Source organism: Hippocampus bargibanti, linkage group LG10 (assembly GCF_051943395.1).
Source record: "Hippocampus bargibanti isolate YZ-2025 linkage group LG10, ASM5194339v1, whole genome shotgun sequence".
In the NCBI taxonomy this organism is placed as follows: Eukaryota; Metazoa; Chordata; class Actinopteri; order Syngnathiformes; family Syngnathidae; genus Hippocampus; species Hippocampus bargibanti.
In genome coordinates this window covers 268,113-289,107 of record NC_142743.1, presented here as the reverse complement: position 1 = coordinate 289,107, position 20,995 = coordinate 268,113, and the positions used below count along the sequence as shown (strand labels likewise).

The following is a 20,995-nucleotide window of genomic DNA, read 5'->3' as shown; positions in this document are numbered from 1 at the left end:
TGGGAGGAGGTGGGAGGGAGGGAGCTACTGTTTGGAAGGAGAGTCATATTCCATTAGCCTATCTTTCATAGGCTTATGCCCAGGGACGGACTTCTCTTCCTGTGTAATGAAATTCCGGTTAGGCATCTTTCCCCCCCCCCCCCCCCCCCCCCCAAAAAAAAGCCCGGTTTCATCAGCATGAAACACTTGATGAGGAACGTAGGCTTCTTCTTCCACCATCTTGAGGAATGATTCATTGTAAGCATCGGCAGCTTTATCGTCAGAACTGGCTGCCTCCCCATGACGAATGACACTACGAATCCCTGTACGACGTGTAAAGTTATCGTACCATCCGTGTCTAGCCTTGAAATCATTAATGGATGACGAACTTCCAGGTTGCCTCTTGACGATATCAGAGTAAAGTTGCCATTCTTTCTCTGCGATATTTCCTTCACTCACGCTGTCACCTGCTCACTGCTTTTCGTTAATCCATATTAACAGAAGTGTTTTAACCTCTTCTATTGCCTGAGACCGTTGCTTAGACAACACGGAAACACCCTTGGTAACACACAAACCTTTAATAGCTTCCTTGTTCCGAAGCATGGCAATGGTTGACTTAGCATACATGACTGGGACGCTAAGTCACACAAACACACACCTCGTTGGTGTTTCTCGATAATCTCCTTTTGCTCGATGGTAATTTTGTTTTGTGTCCTCTTCGGCTGAACACTAGCCTGTGGCGGAGTCCTTTTCGGTCCCATATATGTATCCTTGAAAACACCACATATGCACTCAGAGAAAGGGGACGTGGAAAAGTAGTCCGACAGCCACCGTGGCGCTATTCGGCCGTGTGGTTTGGTGTTCTTTCGCCGAAAACTAGTCCCGTGGCGCTCCGTGTGTTTCCCGAAGACTAGTTCGTGTGCCAAGATTATATTCTCGCAAATTAAATGTTTGTAAGGCGAAAAGTTCATTAGCTAAAGCGTTCGTAAGCCAAGGTATCACTATAGATATATATTTTACCCCTATTGTCTTGACTGATTACTTCTATTTATTGTCCTGCCTGATTATGGGGTCTCGACTGGCCTGGTTGCCACATCTTCTCTGGTATCACCTCATCAGCATAACTAAGCCTATGTGGTCTAAGAAGTCTGTTGTAAGAATGATCAAAATGAAATCTCCCCACCTTGGCGATTTAGTGAAGGGTTCTGCTCTTTTATAAAAATAGCTTCTTTTTCTCCCCTTTCAAATCATCTATTTTCTTTTGCTAAGACATGAACCACATTGTCGTCAAATGACTGGTTGATAGCTTTTATGTGCATATGTACTGAAGATTGAGGCCCACAAGTATTATCCCTGCGATGCTGATAGTCTTTTTTTTTTTTGAGAATTTGTTTAGTCTCCTCAATGTATTGCTCTTTACAAATTTCACATTTACAATGTATTGAATAAACGACATGACATGTTTTTTCATTTGGCAGCCTATCTTTTGGATGCACTCATTTCTGCCTTGATGCACATGAGAGGTGGTCGTGGTGACAGACATGGAGAGGTTTTTAAAAAGGGCAATTGCAAACTCCGAATTTGGATCAGTATAAAATTCTCGCCTGGATGAAGGTTCATCTAAAAAGGCCCAGGATTCACACTGACTGATTTATAAATAAATTGAGTAATTGTATTGTTATGAAATATCCTGTTCATGTCATTGTATAACATTTTTGGTTAGTGGTGTACCGCAATGAAAAAAATGTGCCCTGGCTAGAAAAAGGTTGAAAAATACTGGTCTACTCGACCTGAGACACGTAATTGTTGGTTCTATAACATCAGTTTAAACAGAGTTGTTATGCCAGTCAAGGGCAAATCGGCTTTTTCCAAGGCACATTGTTTAACTTGTTCTTTCAAATGTTTTTCCCCGCGTATTTGTGGATCCAATGCAAGAAAAAAACAGCAGGTGCAATCACTCCTCATCATTCCCTAGCAGGCGACGGGAGTTGTTTGGTGCTGCCAAGTTGAAACAATTGATCAAAACTGCCCACTCGAGTCGTGTCCTCCATGTGCGTATCACTGAATGGAGCCGCAGCATTTTTCCAATTTCAAAAGGAACGAAGAAACCAGGCCGACGTGGAAAGCAGACCTTCCAAAAAGTTTTCTCGGAAATCGAGACCTCAGCAAAGGGAAGTCTACCACCTGTGCTCAATATCGCATGCCGCTGGCTGTCTCAGTTATCCCATGAAAGGCCAGACTAACAGGATATTATCTTGTGAACACAAATGTGGAGTGTCGCTCAGTGAAGACCTTTTTGGTGATTTCCAAAAATGAGCTTTGGCTGAATGTGTTGGAATGTGACTGTCTGCATAACTGCACGACAGCTGTGCCAGCATCAACGCCTCCGAGGGAACTCTCATTCTTCGTTGTTGATGTCATGATCTGGTTGGCGACCAACGGGGGGCGCTGTCGGCCCCGCCTGCACCTGCACAGGTGCTGGTCGTCCCGATCAGATTGGCGACGAACGGGTAGCGACGTCAGCCCTGCCTGCAGCCTCGCAGGTGCTGGTCGTTTAATCACTGACACTTAAAAGGACACCCGGCACGACCATCCGGTGTCGGTTCATTGTTTGCTGCTTGTTTGCTGCATGTGTTTGTTTAACCTTGGCGGACTTTTACTTTTGGTCTTCTTTTGCTATTTTGTATTTTTTTCCATTCAGATGATTTTGATGTATTACATTTTGTTCCTGTTGACCTTTATTTTAATACAATTTGTCAAACAACCTCCTGCTCCCTCGTGCCTGCTTTTTGGGATCTGCACCCGCCATCACCACCTTGCAAACCGTGACAGTTGACACATTTTTTGAAGCAGATGCAATTTAAACCACCTCAAAAACACACGTGTAATTATATGTCGTAACCACCTCTCATAGTTGTGAACACAATATTCGAAGGAATATTGCATTTGGGAAATAAAGAAGGAAATTCATTCTCTGGTTTTAAAAGTGACTTTGAGAGTTTTGAAAGGCACTTATAAATGAAAGGTATTATTATTATTATGATGATTATTATTATTATGATTATGGGCGGCCCGGTAGTCCAGTGGTTAGCACACCGGGTTCGCATCCCGGTCCGGCCTCCCTGTGTGGAGTTTGCATGTTTTCTCCGGGTCCTCCGGTTTGGCAAAATCACACGCGTCAACAAATCTGATCCAGTGTAAAATTAGTATTGGATTGTCCAATTTCCATGTATCATCAATAATGTCGAGATTTGTGATCATTCTCTCTGTTTAACACTCACTTGGAAACAATGTGACACACTGTGATAGTTAATTTCAGTGATTGGAATTTGGTGGTTCAACATTGTTTACGTGATATTATATTACATATTAAATTAGGTGCACCAAGGCAAGATGCAATCCGAAAAGCAGCCTGCGACAAAAATGAGATTGACACCTCTGGTCTAGATTGAGTAAGTCTGAGTTTCATTTCAAAAAGTCACTCATCATATTGATGAGACGCTCCAAAATGCCGCGGCTATTTTGGAGTTCTACTTCCCCCTGCTGGCGACTGGAATTGACAGCTTTTTTGAATGTTGCTGTGCCGATTGCCATTTTTTTTTGTGTGTTTGTGAGCCTTTTACTGAGCGAGTTGCTTGTTCTGTAGCCACAAAGGGACATAAGTCTTCTTGTGCCGGTCCCAAGCCCCAACCCCAGCAGCAGTCTCAGTGGTGAGGACGAGGCTGCTGGCGGACGTTTCTCTGCATGAAAGAACCAAACTTAAACCGGATCACATCTGCCAATTATTAGAAATCTGCCTTAATACTACGTATTTTCAATTTCGGGAGACATTTTATAAACAAATTCATGGTTGTGCTATGGGCTCACCAGTTTCACCCATAGGGGCTAATCTTTACATGGAAGAGATGGAGAAACAGGCCCTCACATCCTTCCCAGGGATAAAACCTAGACACTGGTTTAGATATGTGGACGATACTTTTGTCATAATTAAGAAACAAGAAATTCAATCCTTCACAGATCACCTCAACTCTGTAGACATCAACATTAAATTTACTCGTGAGGACATTCAAGAGAACCAACTAGCCTTCTTGGATTGTAAAGTAATTATAAAAGAGGACAGAGCGCTAAAAACAGAAGTCTTTAGGAAGGCTACGCACACTGACCAATACTTACTTTTTGACTCTAACCACCCTTTACAACATAAACTAGGAGGTATCAGAACCCTCCAGCATAGGGCTAAACTTATACCAACTAGCACTGAAGGTAGAGAAAAGGAGTCAAAACATATCAGGAGAGCACTCACTAACTGTGGGTACCCTCAGTGGTCATTCAACAAATGTCAGAAAGAAAGAATAGGGAATGAAACCAATAATTCTCAAGATTCAAAAAGGAGAGGAGTAGCAGTACCGTACATTGCAGGAGTTTCTGAAAAATTACAAAGAGTCCTTTGGCAACATAAAATTCCTACTTATTTCAAACCGATAAACACGTTAAGGCAAAAATTAGTCCATCCAAAAGATGGGCTACCAAATGAAAAACAAAGTAATGTAGTTTATTCCATACAATGTAAGAATGAAAATTGTAAAGAGCAGTACATTGGGGAGACTCAACACATTCTCAAAAAAAAGACTTTATCAACATCGCAGGGATAATATAAGTGGACCTCAATCGGCAGTACATTTGCACCTAAAAGCTACTAACCACTCATTTGACGACAATGAGGTTAAAATCTTAGCGAAAGAACATAGATGCTTTGAAAGGGGGGTAAAAGAGGCGATTCTTATAAAACAACAAAATCCTTCATTAAACTGGTCTGGTGGGGTGAGGTTCAATTTGGATCGTTCATACAATAGCCTGCTCAGGCAAAACAGGTTAGGCAACTTTCGCAATGCTGATGAGGGTCGTTATGCTGATGAGGTGATACCGGTGGGAGTGGGGGTAATAGGCCAGTCGTTAGTCAGGAATGTAGGAACAATCAGTGGGGCCACAGGGAGGGGTCCCCTGCCCCCCCAACCTGAGAGTAGGGACCTATCATAGCTGTGTCCGGCGCCACCATGTCTGGACATTAGGGATATATAAATGTGGCCGATACGACCAGTCAGACTTTAGTTCGCTGACGAAGCCTCTTGGATAGGAGGCGAAACGTCCGAAACCTTCACTTTTGTACAGATGACGGCTGAAGAAACCTTCTCATCGATGTATATAGTATAAAGTTTTTTTTTTTTAATCAAGAATGCACCTATGACAAATGCTACCTTGCTTAATTTACAGTAATTGTGCATGGCTGTAGATTTTGCTGCAGTAGTCATTGCGGTGCACAATGCAACGTTTGCATTGCTTCCTACGAGCCACTAAGCCCCTTTCATAAGTCTCACGTACACTTTACAGTCACGGTTTAATGTAAATTTACGTTTTGTAGCGTCACATATGTTGTTAGCTTCTTTTGAATCTTTCTTCTGGTCTGAGGTTCTGTCCATCTATTTTGGAAAATGACGTGCAATTGCACGACTTTATAACGCTTGCGAAAGTCCGGAAGAAAGCAGCAGACTTCTGATTGGCTGCCGTGCCGAGTATGCAAATTTCACTGCAGGTTGCCTATGTCTGTGTGCTCGGCGACGGTACACGTGTATTGTTTAGCGTGAAGGCGAGGGCGTCAGTGAGGAGTTTGTTGAGCGTGCGGTCAGGACAAACCATCTATGATTTGGCGGAATTTAACACAAGTAGGTATTGTCGTGTTGTCAAATAAGGCACACGTGAGTCCAGCTGTTGCGTTAACGTGGGTAACTTTTTATTTTGCCTCCAATGCAATCTTTCTTCCCAGTCACTCCCCCTCCTGGTCCTTGGCGCCTCCTCCTGACGTCATCGCCCAGCGCCACTGATCTTGTCAACAATCACACCACAGGTATTATTGAGCTTGAATATTTCGTTGTGTAATAATATGTTGTGAATGTTGAAAGTGATTCCATTTTTCAATAAATGTTGATTTCTTTAACTTTGCCCCTTTAATGAAAACGTATTAAAAACAGACGCAATCTTGATAAATCACAGTGCATATGTTATTTTAATCTACGTATTTCCATTTCCTCCTCCCAGTATCTGCGAAATAGTATGTAAACGCCATATTCCTTGGGACAAATTTATTAACTGATCAGGGATATTTTTCACATTTGAAAGGCAGTTAATAAATTGGGTTGTAGTGTTCTTACTGTGCTATGAGGTTTGTACACACTACATTTAGAAAAACGTTTTATAGCATCTAAAATACCCAAAACAGGGAGGCTGATATTTTTAGTTAAATGAAAAACACCAATAAAAATGACTTCAAAATGAATCCGGAAATGGCCAGTTTCAGAAGCTCCCAGCCCCTTGTTCGTGACGTCACGGCAACATGTCTTGCCTTGCTCGACAATCAAAACAATGGCTTCAGATTGGGAGAAGATGTTTTCTTGTTACTCATCCAGTTATGAATATGATTCAAATAGTTCTGAAGAGGAAAGCATAAATGTTTGCAATTGATTCAAGGAGTCCTCCCATATCAATTCGAGCCGTCAATGACAGCAATGTAGCACCCAGAAAATGCACAAGATTGCGCCCAAGCTCCGTTGGAAATGGGCTGATTTGTCAGCTGGGAATTTGTGTCAGCGAATATCAAATAGTTGTCTTGGTGCAACACACAACGATTCACCATCGCGTTATTTATGTGTTTTCCTTCTAATTTCGCCATCAACACAGATCAACACGAAGTTTTCAGACCAAACAAAGTACCCAAAATGCATTGTGTGTCGCTTTCTCGGTCAGGGGCGGTCCAAACGTGATGTCACATGGGGATCGTCATCAACTCGAAAACAAGACTTCATGAATATTCAGTGCGAGTCTTAAAACGTAAACTATATGCTGTGGAATCTTTGTAAAATACGCTCAGTCAAAGTCATTTGAAGAGATTTTACAAATTATGGACATAACTTGTTCGGAGGCGTCTGTTGTCCTTTAATGCTTTAGGTTTAGTATTTCCGGCCCAAACACTCCCTCCAAATGCCCCTCTGTCAAATTTTAGAACCCAATGCGGCCTGCCAGTCAAAAAGTTTGGCCACCCCTGATCTAGGCTGTTTGGAAACAGGGGGTGCCCCTGTCAAGATGCGATAGAAGTGATTGTGATTGGCTAAAGGGTAGAGTCATGTGTCATGGTAAGCCAATCAGAGCTAGTGTTGTCACGCACACCGGAACAGCGTATCAATAGTCACGCTAAATTGTCACGTGCGAGTTAACAGCTCGGGTGTGGCCGCCGCTCGCTACACTTCAATTTCATTTCATTTCAACAAGTCACTGTCACCTCACCAGTGACATGATTAAGACAAAAGTTTATCGCTATGTCTTGTGCTGGCAAATCCAACAGTTTGCTTTGCACGAGGCCATTTTATTTGCCCCCCCCCCCCCCCCCCCCCCCCCCCCCGCCTTCTTTTGTTGCGTTTTATTCCGCGTCCGTGGAATCATCGGACTCGTGCCTTTTGTTGTCATAAAATCTCTGCCAGCACATACGGGACTCGAAGTGAATGCAGATGACATCGAGGAGCTTCTTGCTGACCATAATGAGGTCATCAACACAGAGAATTTGATTTGCCTTCAAGAGGACAAGCATAACCAGGCCATTCAACAGTTGTTGTGCAGGCTTTTATTGAAAAGTTCCACCCAGAAAAGGCTAAGAGAATCATCAACATGCTGAATGACAATGTGATGCCTCAGTTCCGTAAGACCTTACAAGTCAGAAAGCAACAGGTGTCAATTTAGAGCCATCAATGAACCCTGCGGCGAGCGGAGAACGCGAAGGTCGAATGAGTCCCGCCGCAAGGGAGGAGTCTATGTAGGTGCTCAGGGCTTCTTGTTCCGGGTGTGAGATGTGGTAAAGTCTGGATTCCGGTAGTGGAGCCCCCGGCTGTAGTCCGATAGCGCAGTCGTACGGTCGGTGGGGCGGCAGGGACAGCGCGTTGTCCTTGCTGAACGCCTCCCGCAGATCATGATAACAGCGCGGCACGCCCTCGAGACTGATCTCTTTGGGCGAGCCGCCGCGGGAGGGGTCTCGCCCTGCCGCCGCCGACCGCGGGCATAGCAGTATTGGCATAGCAGTAAGGGCTCCAACCCTGTATGGTGGGGCCCTCCCAGGATATGGATGGGTCATGGGTACTGAGCCAAGGAAGGCCCAGCACTAACGGCACGTTGCAGGAGGGCATAACTAAGAATTGGCAATGTTCTGTGTGGTTACCCGCTAACCTGAGTTTTAACGGTGCCGTGATACGGGTAACCTTGGCCAGAAGTCGGCCATCCAAGTCGAGAATCTTCTTGGCGGGTAGGAGCTCTATGAGTTCGCAGCCCAGGGAAACGGCCATCTGGGGATCCATAAAGCACCCATCGGCCCCCGAATCCACTAGCGCCCGTATAGTTTGGGAGCTGGAAGGGCCAATTACGACGCCGTCCAGCTCCAATCGCGTAACGGGTGCCGTGTTACCCGCCTCCGGAAGTCGCCGCGGTCGCCGTTTAGGCGGGGACTTGCAGGAACTGGAGGTCTTTGGCTGGGGGCCTTGGGTGCGACGAGCCCCGGGGTTGGTGCGATCGCTTCCCCCTCCCATCTGTAGGGACTCGGGGGACAACCTCCAGGCGCCGCAATCGCTCGCTGCCGCCGGGTGTGGTCGTCCGCCGCCGGCTTCCGGAGTCGTTGGACCGCTGGTTGCTCTGCTCCCGCTGCCTCTCCCAAAGACGATGATCCAGGCCGATGACAATGTCGATCATTTCGCCGAGGGTGGTGCCAGCGTCGCGGGTGGCCAACTCGTCCTTGAGAGCGGCGCTCAATCCGCGACGAAAAACTCCCCTCAGCGCTCGGTCGTTGTAGCCACCACAGAAAAACTTATCCCGTGACTGTAAAGTGCCGAAAGACAATTTGGAATTATGTCATAAGAGTTCACGGACAACAGATTACTCACATTAGTCTGCGATTCAGATATTTTTAGGCCAGCAGAGAAGACTTTGCAGGCCCCGACGGCCCACCACTGGTTGAATATCACGGCATAGTTTATTTTTGTAAAAAAAAATAATATTCTCCAATCCGCTCCACACCTGCGGACTGATTTGTGGATTTCTTTTACGTCATTAGATTAAAATATTGACAATTTTGCGCCGCCTCGCCTCAAGTGCATTCCAAACCCAATCAGACCATTCCAGTTTTCTATTTACAATTGATGAGTTAAACATTGAGACATTTTTGGGGAACTTTTTTTCCGCGTTTGATGAGTTGTATTTAATAGAAACAATCTAAGTGGAAATCACCAAATAGAAAATAGATTTTTATCAGGATATCAAGTGGAATTGCATTTTTTTTCAATTAACATTCACTGCCATTGTCAAATGTATTCGGGAATTGAAACGCTTGAGTGGAGCGCCATTCCAGAATTTGTTCGGGTTTTGATTTTTCTTGCTAGGGTGGTGCGAATCAAGCTCCAGTCAGACCTCTGGCAATGTTTTCCCTGCCACGAGGGGGCAGCATTTGCCATTTGTACATGTGCCCCCATTTCGAGCTCAGATAACTCCAGACCCATATAATTTAGATATTAATGCCTTTTTCTCTGATGAAAGAAGAGAGTCTAACGTTTCTAACGCCAAATTGAATGTTTACGTCGTCCCAAAAGTCAATAAGTCCTGGAATTCAAGTGGCAATGACAAAAACCCTGGCACTGGAGTTGACACATGTTTGCACGTCGTCTGGCAGTGAATGAGTTAAAGTAAAAATGTACTTTCAAAGGCATCTCTCACAAGTCAAGTCCTTGTGACATGTTCTTTTTGCACAGTTACAGTGTACGCTTCAATCTTCTGACATGTTTTATTATGCTTAGAATACGTATCTCGATTTGTATCCTTTCTCCGCCACCCCCGTCCCATTTCAAACTGCTGCTGTGGACTGCAAATGTTCCCATTGTGGGACGATTAAAGGCTTTCTGGTTCTGATCCCCCACCCCCTCCAGTGTCTTTGTCTGCTCTAAAAGGGCGTGGGTGACACTTGAAGACACTGCTGATTTTGTGCAACAACATCAGCCGATGATCTCATGTGTTTGCTTCCATCCCAATGTTGTTCCACCGTACGGGTTCCTTTTATGTATGTATTTCTGTATCCCACGAGTTTATGCGCCCCATCCTCGGGCCCCGCCGCACTCATTTTCTAGCTCGCTCTTCCCTCCCCTTCCACTCTTCTTCTTCTTCTTCTTCCTCTTCTTCTTTTTTTCACTCTCGACTCGCACACTCGTCGCGCCAGCTTCATTTTCTTCGTTGGCGTTCGTGTTGACTGGCCAGAGTCCACGAAGCAGAGTTACGAGCCGAACACTCCTCTTCCACACACATACGCATCGCCTACAGCTTCCTTCCGAGTGAGTAGCAAAAAAAAAGCTTTGATTAGAAATATTTGGACGCAGACGATGATATGGTAAATAGAGGCCGTCTGGAGTTCGAAAGGAAGAAGTGGCAACTTTGCGTCTAGTTTCGTCAAGTCACTTCCGGTTTGATGTTAACGGGACATTGTTGGTCGGCTTGAAGTTTCCAATCCATCTTACTGCCGTGGATGTTTGTTTGTTTATACATGTTTATAGCGCGTATAGGGAGCTTGTTTGACTGTAACAAAAGCCGGGTGCTACGAAAACACAACAATATTTTTTCTCTTTGAGAAAAGGTTAACGGCTGCACAGCGGCTGGACAGCGGACCCCGCTGCTAGTTAACATTGCGCTCTGTATGTCTGCATGCCTGTCTGCCTGCCTGTCTGTCTGCCTGCCTGCCTGCCTGTCTGTCTGCCTGCCTGCCTGTCTGTCTGCCTGCCTGCCTGTCTGCATATCCTGGCCTGTTTTTCAAAGAACAGAGCAAATGTCAAAGAGGCTTTTCAGCTTGTGCCTTGTTTTTGCTCTGGAGGACACTGATTTGCTGTGGCGACCCCTTGAAAGGAAAATTCGAAAGGAAAAGAAGATTTGTCTTCCAAAAGAATCGGAACGTCCACGTCAATTCCTTTGGTTTTGTGCTATGGTATTCCCAAGATGTTTTAAGTTGAAACCCTCCAGACTGTCGTGTGGACTATCTGCGTATTCCTTGAGGAAAGGATGGGTTAAAAAAAAAGCAAAACTCATAGTAGACTTAAAGGACATCCGACGTCTCTGGACAAGTTGTGTCCATAATTTGTAAAATGGCTTCAAATGACTTCTACTGAGCGTATTTTCCAAAGATTCCACCGCATATAGCTATATTTTACGTTTTAAGACTCGCGCTCAATATTCAGGAAGTCTTGTTTTTGAGTTGGTGACGAGTCCGTATGTGACGTCACTAAAGGAACGCCCTTAACCATAAAAAAGACGCATTGTAGCGGTCCTTCCATCACGTCAATGTATTTTGCTGGACTTGTTTGGTCTGGGGACCTCGTGTTGCACCCAAAAGCCGCCATCCTGTGGAAACGGAGGTGGCCACAGGAGGTCGCCATTTTGTGCCTCTTTTTTTTGGGTGAGAGATTTCCCCCCAATGTTGCCTCAAAATGGCACAAATAAAGTCTTTAATTGATTGCAAACATGTATGCTTTCCTCTTCAGAAGTATTTGAATCATATTCATAACTGAATGTGTAAGAAGAAAGCACATTCTCCGAATCTGAAGCCATTGTTTTGATTCTCCAGCAATGCAAGACGTCTTGGCGTGACATCACAAACTGGGGGCGGGACTTTCTGAAAATGCTCAATTCGCAGCTCCATTTTTTGCAGATTTTGGACACTAAGTCATTTTTATTGGTGTTTTGCATTCGACTGAAAATATCATACTGCATGTTTTGGGTATTTTAGATGCTATCAAACGTTTTTCTGATGTCAGTTAAAAAACAAAAAAGTGACGTCGGTTGTCCTTGAAGTTAAGAACCAGAAAACCCTTAATCGTCCCACAATGGGGAAATGTGCAGTCCACCGCAGCAATTTGAAAGGGGGTGGTTGTATTTTTATCAAGGAAAAACCATATTTTGAGAAGAATTGAATCCAATTTCTTGGTGTAGTCAGCATTTTGTTGGTAGGGGGATTCGAGTCTTACAAGTGCATCAGTCATTTGCAAATTTCCCCAATGTGGGACCAGTAAAGGCTTTCTGATTCGGATTCTTTGAGCAGAGTGGCCGAGTGTCTGGTTCGCATGAACAGCTTCCTCGCATTTGATTTGCATCTGCCCCAAAAGGGACTTTTTTCTTTTTGCTTTGAGAAGCTTAACAAAAGCCCTGTTAAGCATTTCAACGTGCGTTTTTTTTCTTTTTTCCTTTTGTGACCGACCGACCGACCGACCGTTATGTGCTTGCTTGCTTGCTTGCTCTCTCAAGTTCCTACTCCTCCTATGCAACTTCCCTGTCTTCTGATTGGCCATTCTGGCTGCAACATGTTTATTTATTCATGCTAAATCTTTTGGTTTTCATGATAATAAAATCATTGATTTCTTTCACAATAGAGACATTTCCAACTTATAGCAGGAACGTTACAAAAAGGAGAAAGTAGTACAGAAGAAATATCCAGTTTGTGTTCTACTTTCAACCTCGAGCAAAGTAGTTTACAGTATTTTGTCTCCAGACAAAAAAGGTGGAATATTCTCACTGTCAAGTTTTGTTTTGGAAGGACATTTGCATTTTCTCTTTAATTCCGTCTTGTGTTCCCTCATTAGATTCCTGCTCCACTTCCTGGTTTGCACCCGGTGTCGTTTTGTGATTGGCCATGGCCTTCCATAGCTTCCTGTTGGAACCAATTAGCTGCCACGCCTGGAACAAAGATGCCACCCGTGAGTTTCCGTGTCCTCTGACCTTTGTGTGTACGAGGACCAGTCGTGGAAAGTGTTGGAATTCTGCCATTGGCTCCCATGTGGGCCAAACCATTTCCTCTTTTCTGTGATCCAGGCCCAGTCCACGTAACTTATTTTGTGTTATTTAAAGGACAACGGACACCATTTTTTTGGTGCCTGACTGACTGAAAACCTTTTACAGCATCTAAAATGCCCAAAACACGCAGGCTGATATTTTGAGTCAAACACCAATAAAAATGACTTAAAGTTGCACAAAACTTCCACTGGCGATTTCCAACCTGGAGGAGTCCGGCCGCCATGTTCGTGACGTCACATTGGGAACATTCTGGGCGAATCCGGCGATGCTGGCCCACAAACTGCCTTGCTGGAGAATCAAAACAATGGCTTCAGAGTGTTCAGATTCGGAGAAGATGCTTTCTTGTTCCTTATCCATTTATGAATATGATTCAAATAGTTCTGAAGAGGAAAGCATACGTAGTTTGCTATCGATTAAAGAAGTACTTCTGGATCAATTTGAGCCGTATGCAAGCGACGAAACCGGTGAAAGAGAAGACATATGCAGCATATATAAAGCTCTGTGAATTAGCAATATAGCATCAACTTCTGTGATATGTGGCATATAAGGACATGAATAACAAATAATAAGCTACAAGATGTCAACATAAATGTCGATTGTTTAATGTTTGTGCATGCAAAAAGTTGTTTAAACTTTCCTGATGAAAAGTTACGAACTTGCGTATGAATGGCCTTCTATACAATAGAGTTCATAATCAGAAAATTGTAGTGAATCGCAACTCACATAAAATGGAGAATTTAATCATGAGCCTTGACTCACGATTTTATTGAATGTGACATGCATTTAGCGGTGTCTAGAAAGATAATACAAGCTCTAAAATGCAAAATATTACTAGAATGACAAATTCAAACTCCAGTAAAGTCTCGTTATATCGATATTCTCGGGAGTCGAAAAAAATATCGATATAACCGGACTATCGATATATCCGATCCTGCGCGCATGTAATTTTCTCCTTGCGGTCATAGAAATAGTATCGTAATAAGCGGTACCATCGATATAGCCGATAGCGATATAACGAGATTTACTGTATATGTATGTACAGGTAACATCCTAGTTACAATCGGCGCGATTTACGACCACCCGTACTTACGACCATGACCGCCAGACCCTTTTTTTTCCTACACCTGGCACCGCAACGCGCAAGCAGCCGGCAATGTATCCTCCAATTTTGGCCAGCCGGCATGTCACACACTCGCACAGCAATCTTCTGCGTGACAACACTCAATACGGTAGTTATACAGTGCAGATACCGTCTCGGAAACATCTCCAGTAATACAGTACACTGCTTTTTTCCTTGGGCCGCCGCCTGAGTCCGAGCGTGTGTGTCGGGCGACCTCTTCTGGCCGTTAGCAGGGTGAGCAATTTTTCAACGGCTGAATTCTTTACATAGAAGATTTTTCTTTAACCCACTATATAAAATGTAAATATAAAATACAAACCGATAATATGAAATATAAAATGATAAAAGTGACGCTAAAAGGACAACCGACGTCACTTTTTTGTTTTTTAACTGACACCAGAAAAACGTTTGATAGCATCAAAACATGCAGTATGATATTTTCAATCAAATGCAAAACACCAATAAAAATGACTTCAAGTGTCCAAAATCTGCAAAAAATGGAGCTGCGAATTGGGCATTTTCAGAAAGTCCCGCCCCCCTTTCATGACGTCACGCCAAGACGTCTTGCATTGCTGGAGAATCAAAACAATGGCTTCAGATTCGGAGAATGTGCTTTCTTGTTACACATCCAGTGATTAATATGATTCAAATAGTCCTGATGAGCAAAGCATACATGTTTGCAATCGATTAAAGAATTTATTTGGGCCATTTTGAGGCAAACGGGCGGGGGGAATGTCTCACCCAAGAAGAGGCAGAAAAATGGCGACCAGCTCCGGTGAGAATGAATCAGCTCGTTTCCACAGGCTGATACATTCTTTCCATGGAGTTTGCCTCCCTCTGCTGGCGGCTTTTGGGTGTAAGACATGGTTTAAAAAAACAGTACAGCAAAATACATTGACGTGATGGAAAGACGCTACAATGCGACTTTTTTACGGTGAGGAGGCGGTCCTTTTCTGACGTCACGTCAGGCATCGTCACCAACTCAAAAACAAGACTTCCTGAATGTTCAGCGTGAGTCTTAAAAGGTAAAATATAGCTAGCTATATGCGGTGGAATCTTATTAAAATACGTCCAGTAGAAGTCATTTGAAACCATTTTACAAATTATGGACACAACTTGTCCGGAGACGTCAGTTGTCCTTTAAGGGTAAGTATAAAATGTGTAAATGAACTGTACAGTAAACAGTTTTGTATACATTACAGGTACAGCTATACAGTAGTAAAAATTGATCATATAAAATATAAAATGATAAAAACGACACAGAAAGATAAGTAGTACAACATTTATAAATGAACTGTACAGTTTTGTATCCATTACAGGTACAGTTATACAGGAACAAAAATTGATAATACAAAATATAAAATGGATAAAAATGACACGAGAAGTTCTGAAATGTATAAATGAACTGTAAACAGTTTGATATATAATAGTATGCAATAGACAATGTTGCTTAAAAACAACAGATTGACATTGTATACTATCCTGTCGCGTAAACGCCACGTCGGCCATTTTGAATGGATTTCGACTTACGAGTGTTTTGTTGGAATGGAACTCGGTCGTAATTCGGTTGTTACCTGTATATGGGTCAAAGCGCATTTTAGAATTCTAGACTTGATCAATACACTTACCCCGGACCTCTCCCGTTGTGCGGGGTCTTTTGGTTGGGTGCGGCGCACCTGTTCCATCTGTTGTTGAGGAGACTTTCCTTTCGAAACAATCTTCTTCAAAATGAGCACTGCAAACAAATGAATGCTTCGTGGCCTTCCATCCTGCTCTGGTTCGTTGGACTTGTCTTTCCCATTCCGCCCAAATGGCTGATTTGTCCGCTGGGAATTTGTGTAAACGTACACTTTTATGCGTGGATGAGAAGGTTTCTTCAGCCGTCATCTGTACAAATGTGAAGGTTTCGGACGTTTCGCCTCCTAACCAAGAGGCTTCGTCAGCGAATATGCGTTCTACCGCAATTGGCTGCCACACGATGATTCACCATCGCGTTATTTATGTAGTTTTCCTTCTAATTTCGTGCTCAATACAGTGTTTTCAGACTAAACAAAGTACCAAAAACGCACTCGAAATCTCCTGTGTATCGCTTTCTCGCTCAATCCACAATGTCAACAAACAACATCTGCCTCAGAGGGTTCACTTCCGGCATCTTCATCAACTCAAAAACAAGACTTCCGGAATATTCAGCGCGAATTTCATCAAATAAAAATCTAGCTATATGCGTTGGAATCTTTGTGAAATGCGCTCAGTCGAAATCATTTGAAGTGATTTTACAAATTATGGACGCAACTTGTGTGGGGAGGTGTTTGTTGTCCTTTGACTTTTTTTGTCCATTTGTGTTTTTTACTTTCTTAGCGATTTTCCTTTTTTATCTTTTTTGTTTTTTGCGATGTAACTTTTTTGTCCTTTTTTGGGCTTTTTTTTTTTTAAACAACACAAGTGTTGTTTAAAAAATGTCTGTATGTCTGTGTAAGCTCTCAGTCGTACAGGAGCCGTCCATCGATGAGAAGGTTTCTTCAGCCTTCATCTGTACTTTTTTTGTACTTTTGACGACGGCTGAAGAAACCTTCTCATATGACATAGCAAGGCGGACGCCAGGCAGTTGCGGCAAAGTCGGTCAGACGTACGCTTGCACAAGCACTTCCTGCGCTTGTCACATGCGGGAAATGTGAGTCAGCGCCATTGCACCATTAAGCCAACAGTCGGGTTGTCATCGTGGTCCCAATCATGGTTATTGTTGCGAAAAATCTTTCTCAAATCGAATCGTTGAACGCTTGTTGAAATGTTGTTTTCACATTTTGTGTCTGTGCCTGGCAGAAGTGGCCATCTGCCCCAACAACCACGAGGTCCACATCTACAAGAAGGACGGGACCAAGTGGACCAGGATCCACGAGCTCAAGGAGCACAACGGTCAAGTGACAGGTGAGTTGCGGCCACTGGCCGGCCGGGCGGGCGGCTCACGGTGACCTTGCTGGCTAACCCCTGCCACCCACATCTCTCCATTGCTCAGGTGTGGACTGGGCGCCCGACAGCAACCGCATTGTGACGTGCGGCGCCGACCGCAACGCCTACGTGTGGACCCTGAAGGAGGGCGCCTGGAAACCCACCTTGGTCATCCTGCGCATCAACCGGGCGGCGCGCTGCGTCAAGTGGTCGCCGCGGGAGAACAAGTTTGCCGTGGGAAGTGGCTCGCGGCTCATCTCCATCTGCTACTTTGAGCAGGAAAACGACTGGTGGGCGAGCTCAGACATGCGTGACACCGCTTTCACTCTAAAGCAGACGAGAACACTCCCTCTTACCCCGACATTCGTCTCTGTCGTGGCCGACCTATCTGAAAAATAGGATTTTTGGCCGGCAGATTAAAAGTGAGCAATTCCATTGGTGAATCTTGGGTGCCGGTTAGGGGCGGAGCTGCCACACCCACTATGGTGGAATTGCCACTTCCAATATGATGGAGCTGCCGCATCCAATATGGTGGAATTGCCACACCGACAATGGTGGAGCCGCTACATCCAATATGGTGGAGATGGCACCTAGGCCACGCAGCGACTAGCCAAGCATTTGCGGGCTTACTGGCCGTCTACACATGTATGTGACATCATCTGATGGTGTGGTGACCCTCCAGGTGGGTGTGCAAGCACATCAAGAAGCCCATCCGCTCCACCATCCTCAGTCTGGACTGGCATCCCAACAACGTCCTCCTGGCTGCTGGCTCCTGCGACTTCAAGTGCCGGTACCAAACGTTCACTTTTAACGGCCACCCATTTAAAAATACCGCCGCACAATAGTTAGCCGAACCATCTCGAGTATTTTTGAATTTTTCAGGCAGCCATTTTGAATTGCGCATGAATTGGGCTTCCGGCAGGGTGTTCTCGGCCTACATCAAGGAGGTGGAGGAGAAGCCGAGCCCCACGCCCTGGGGAGGCAAGATGCCCTTCGGAGAGATACTGTTCGAGTCCAGGGGGTCCGCAGGCGAGGTTCCTGGCGGTTGGGTGCACAGCGTCTGCTTCTCCGACTCGGGCAACCGCCTGGCGTGGACCTCGCACGACTCCACTGTGTCAGTTGCCGAGGGCGGCAAGACCGGCACGTAAGATGTCAAAATGGAAAGAAATGCCGACCCACATTGACACGTTGGCCTTTCACGTCATTTCGCCTGCCGTGTTGTGTTGCGTGTGGCTGACTTTTTACGGCAAATTCCACAGCGTGAGTAGTCTGAGGTCCGAAACGCTTCCTCTTCTGTGCGTTACCTTCATCACCGAGAGCAGCTTAGTCGCTGCTGTGAGTACTACGACAACCTTTGTGTTGTCGTCACACACGCACACACAGCCCGTTAGCACCTAGCAGCCAGGCGTCACGTGACCCGCCCCCTCCAGGGCCACGACTGCTGCCCGATGCTCTTCGTGCTGGACACCGCTAAAGGAGGCCTGGATTTTGGGGGAAAAGTGGACGTGCCCAAGCAGGCGGCCCAGAAGGGGATCAGTGCCAGGGAGCGCTTCCAAAACCTGGACCGCCGGGCCTCCGAGACCCAGAGCAAGGACCTGAGCGCGCTGAGCACGCTGCACAAGAACAGCATCAGGCACGTTGCCGGCTCACTTGCAAGAATTGCCACGGCCTTCTCATTTGGTCTTTTGCTTTTTCCAGTCACATCTCGGTGCTGCAGGGAGGGCGCAACCAGTGCACAAAGTTCTGCACCACTGGCATGGATGGAGGCATGTGCATCTGGGATGTCAAGGTCTCACACACACACCTACACCTACACCTACATCCTCGTATACTCTATGGCAGTGGTCCCCAGGGACCGGTTTATTGTCAGGGAGCTCGTGACTAGCCAATCATAGTTTGCAAAAACTCTTGACTCTGCCTCGCCCTCGCTATCACAAACTAACAGACGAGAAACATTGTCTATTTTCTGTTGTTTGTGTTCAGACTCTGGCGTCGTCTATGAGGAACCTGAAGATCGTGTGAAGTGACTCACATGAAGAAGACAAGCGCTGTCTTATTACACAAAGCTTTGGTGCCATATTTTAAGGCAATCTTATCATCATTATTATTGTAATAATTTTATCATTATTATAATTTTTTTAAATGGGTCAAACGCTCGAACGGCTCCGTCGTCTGTGTTAGCTCGGCGTGCTAGCATGGACGATGCAAGACCTGGGCGTACGCTTCCAGCAGTATTTTATAGATTCCAATCGTGATGATATTTATCCACCATGTGAGGCTGCGAGTCCTCGTATTTGGACGCTTATGCTGGTCATAATATGCTTTGAATTAAAAAAAAATTGTACGAAAAAAATGGCATTCCGTTCTCTGCGGCCTGTCTGTTCTCCTGATATCAGAATTGTATTCTGGTGACGGACACCGGCGGTGCTTCCCCGCGTTGGCCACAAGGGGCGACTGATTCTTGCTGGAGTAAATCAACCACCGGCAATTGAGACACCAAAGTGGATCTTTCTCATGTATTATTAAAAATGTCCGGCACTTTCATGTCTCTCTTGTCTGTATGATCATATTTCGGATCGGAGTTTTCACAATAGAAAATGTTGCTTAAAAACAACAGATTGAAATTATATACTATCCTGTTGTATAAACCTGGCGCCGGCCATTTTGAAACCATTTCGACTTACGGCCGTTTGAGTTGCAACCGTTTTGTTGGAACGGAACTTGGTCGTAAGTATATCTATCGATCGATCGATAGATAGATAGATAGATATAATATAATATAGCAGCTGGATAGCTCAGTTGATAATGAAGATCATGAAGTATTCCTCAAAGGGTGCAGTTCAGCCCGGGTCTTGTTCTTGCCATTGAGCTGGCTTCTTAGGACTTGCCTCACGCTGGAGGTATTTGGTCGCAGCCGCTTTCCTTGTTGCTAGTTCGAGGTTGCCATTGGCCTGTGGTATACCAAGGTACTTGTAGCTGTTTTCAATGTCTGCTATTGTTCCTTCAGGGAGTGAGCCCCCTTCAGTGTGGACTACCTTGCCCCTCTTAGTCACCATCCGACTACATTTCTCCAGCCTGGATGACATCCCGATGTCACTGCTGTAGATCCTGGTTGTGTGGATCAGGGAGTCTATGTCCCTTTCGCTCTTACCATACAGCTTTATGTCATCCATGTAGAGGAGGTGACTGATTGTTGCTCCATTTCTGAGGCGGTATTCATAGCCTGTCTTGGCGATTATCTGGCTGAGGGGGTTCAGTCCGATGCAGAACAGCAGTGGGGAGAGTGCATCACCTTGGTATATGCCACGTTTGATGGACACTTGCGCCATTGGCTTCAAGTGTGGTTTTCCGCATCCTCATCGAGTTTGCAACGAAGGCTCTCGGGTGACCTGATACAACTCCAAGCATTCAGTGATCCATGTGTGTGGCATTAAGTCATGCTTTCTTGTAATCAATACAGGCTGTGCACAGGTTTGTATGTCGGGACCTGCAGTCTTGAGCGACTGTTCTGTCAACCAGCAGCTGATGTTTGGCACCTCTAGTATCTCTACTAATGCCTTTCTGTGCTTTGCTCATGTATTGATCCATGTGTCCACTTATCTTAGCCGCAATGATGCCTGACATGAGCTTCCATGTTGTGGAGAGACAGGTTATTGGCCGATAGTTGGAAGGAACTGCACCCTTTTTTGAGGAATCCTTCATGATCAGGATTGTTCGCCCTTCGGTTAGCCATCCTGGGTGAGTCCTATCCATCAGCAACTGGTTCATTTGTGCTGCTAGGCGCTCGTGGAGAGCTGTGAGTTTCTTTAGCCAGTAAGTGTGGACCATATCCGGGCCTGGTGCCGTCCAGTTTTTCATACCTGAGACTCTTTCTTGTATATCTGCCGCTGTGATGGTCACTGGGTTCTGTTCAGGGAGGTTGCTGTGCTCCTCTTTCAGAGTCACCAGCCATTGTGCACTGCTGTTATGTGCCTTTCCAGTATCTTTCAGTTTCCAGCCTTGGAGGGTCTGCTCTGCTGTTAGAACCCTGCCACTTCCTAG

The 20,995-nt window shown here is 45.1% G+C and overlaps 1 protein-coding gene across 4 annotated transcripts; it reads left to right on the top strand.

Moving 5' to 3' along the window:
• The first annotated feature begins 5,827 nt into the window (after window positions 1-5,827).
• arpc1b (actin related protein 2/3 complex, subunit 1B) lies at window positions 5,828-19,498 on the top strand. Of its 4 annotated transcripts, XM_089006661.1 has the most exons (10): window positions 10,199-10,385; window positions 12,678-12,791; window positions 16,829-16,933; window positions 17,022-17,244; window positions 17,637-17,744; window positions 17,877-18,098; window positions 18,214-18,289; window positions 18,385-18,587; window positions 18,653-18,743; window positions 18,938-19,498. In XM_089006661.1, the coding sequence occupies exons 2-10, from the start codon at window positions 12,728-12,730 to the stop codon at window positions 18,974-18,976; spliced, it is 1,131 nt and encodes a 376-aa protein (XP_088862787.1). In that variant the 5' UTR covers window positions 10,199-10,385; window positions 12,678-12,727; the 3' UTR covers window positions 18,977-19,498. The 4 variants fall into 4 exon arrangements, with proteins under 4 accessions (XP_088862785.1, XP_088862784.1, XP_088862787.1 ...); XM_089006659.1 differs by lacking the exon at window positions 10,199-10,385 and adding an exon at window positions 5,828-5,881 and having other exon boundaries at window positions 18,385-18,743; XM_089006658.1 differs by having other exon boundaries at window positions 10,190-10,385; window positions 18,385-18,743.
• Window positions 19,499-20,995: the final 1,497 nt, after the last annotated feature.

Coding starts and splice junctions, on each gene's coding strand:
- arpc1b (XM_089006659.1), top strand. CDS start 12,728: ATGGCCTTCCATAGCTTCCTGTTGGAACCAATTAGCTGCCACGCCTGG. Junction 16,934..17,021: donor GCACAACGGTCAAGTGACAG/GTGAGTTGCGGC, acceptor TCCATTGCTCAG/GTGTGGACTGGGCGCCCGAC. Junction 17,745..17,876: donor TCCTGCGACTTCAAGTGCCG/GTACCAAACGTT, acceptor GGCTTCCGGCAG/GGTGTTCTCGGCCTACATCA.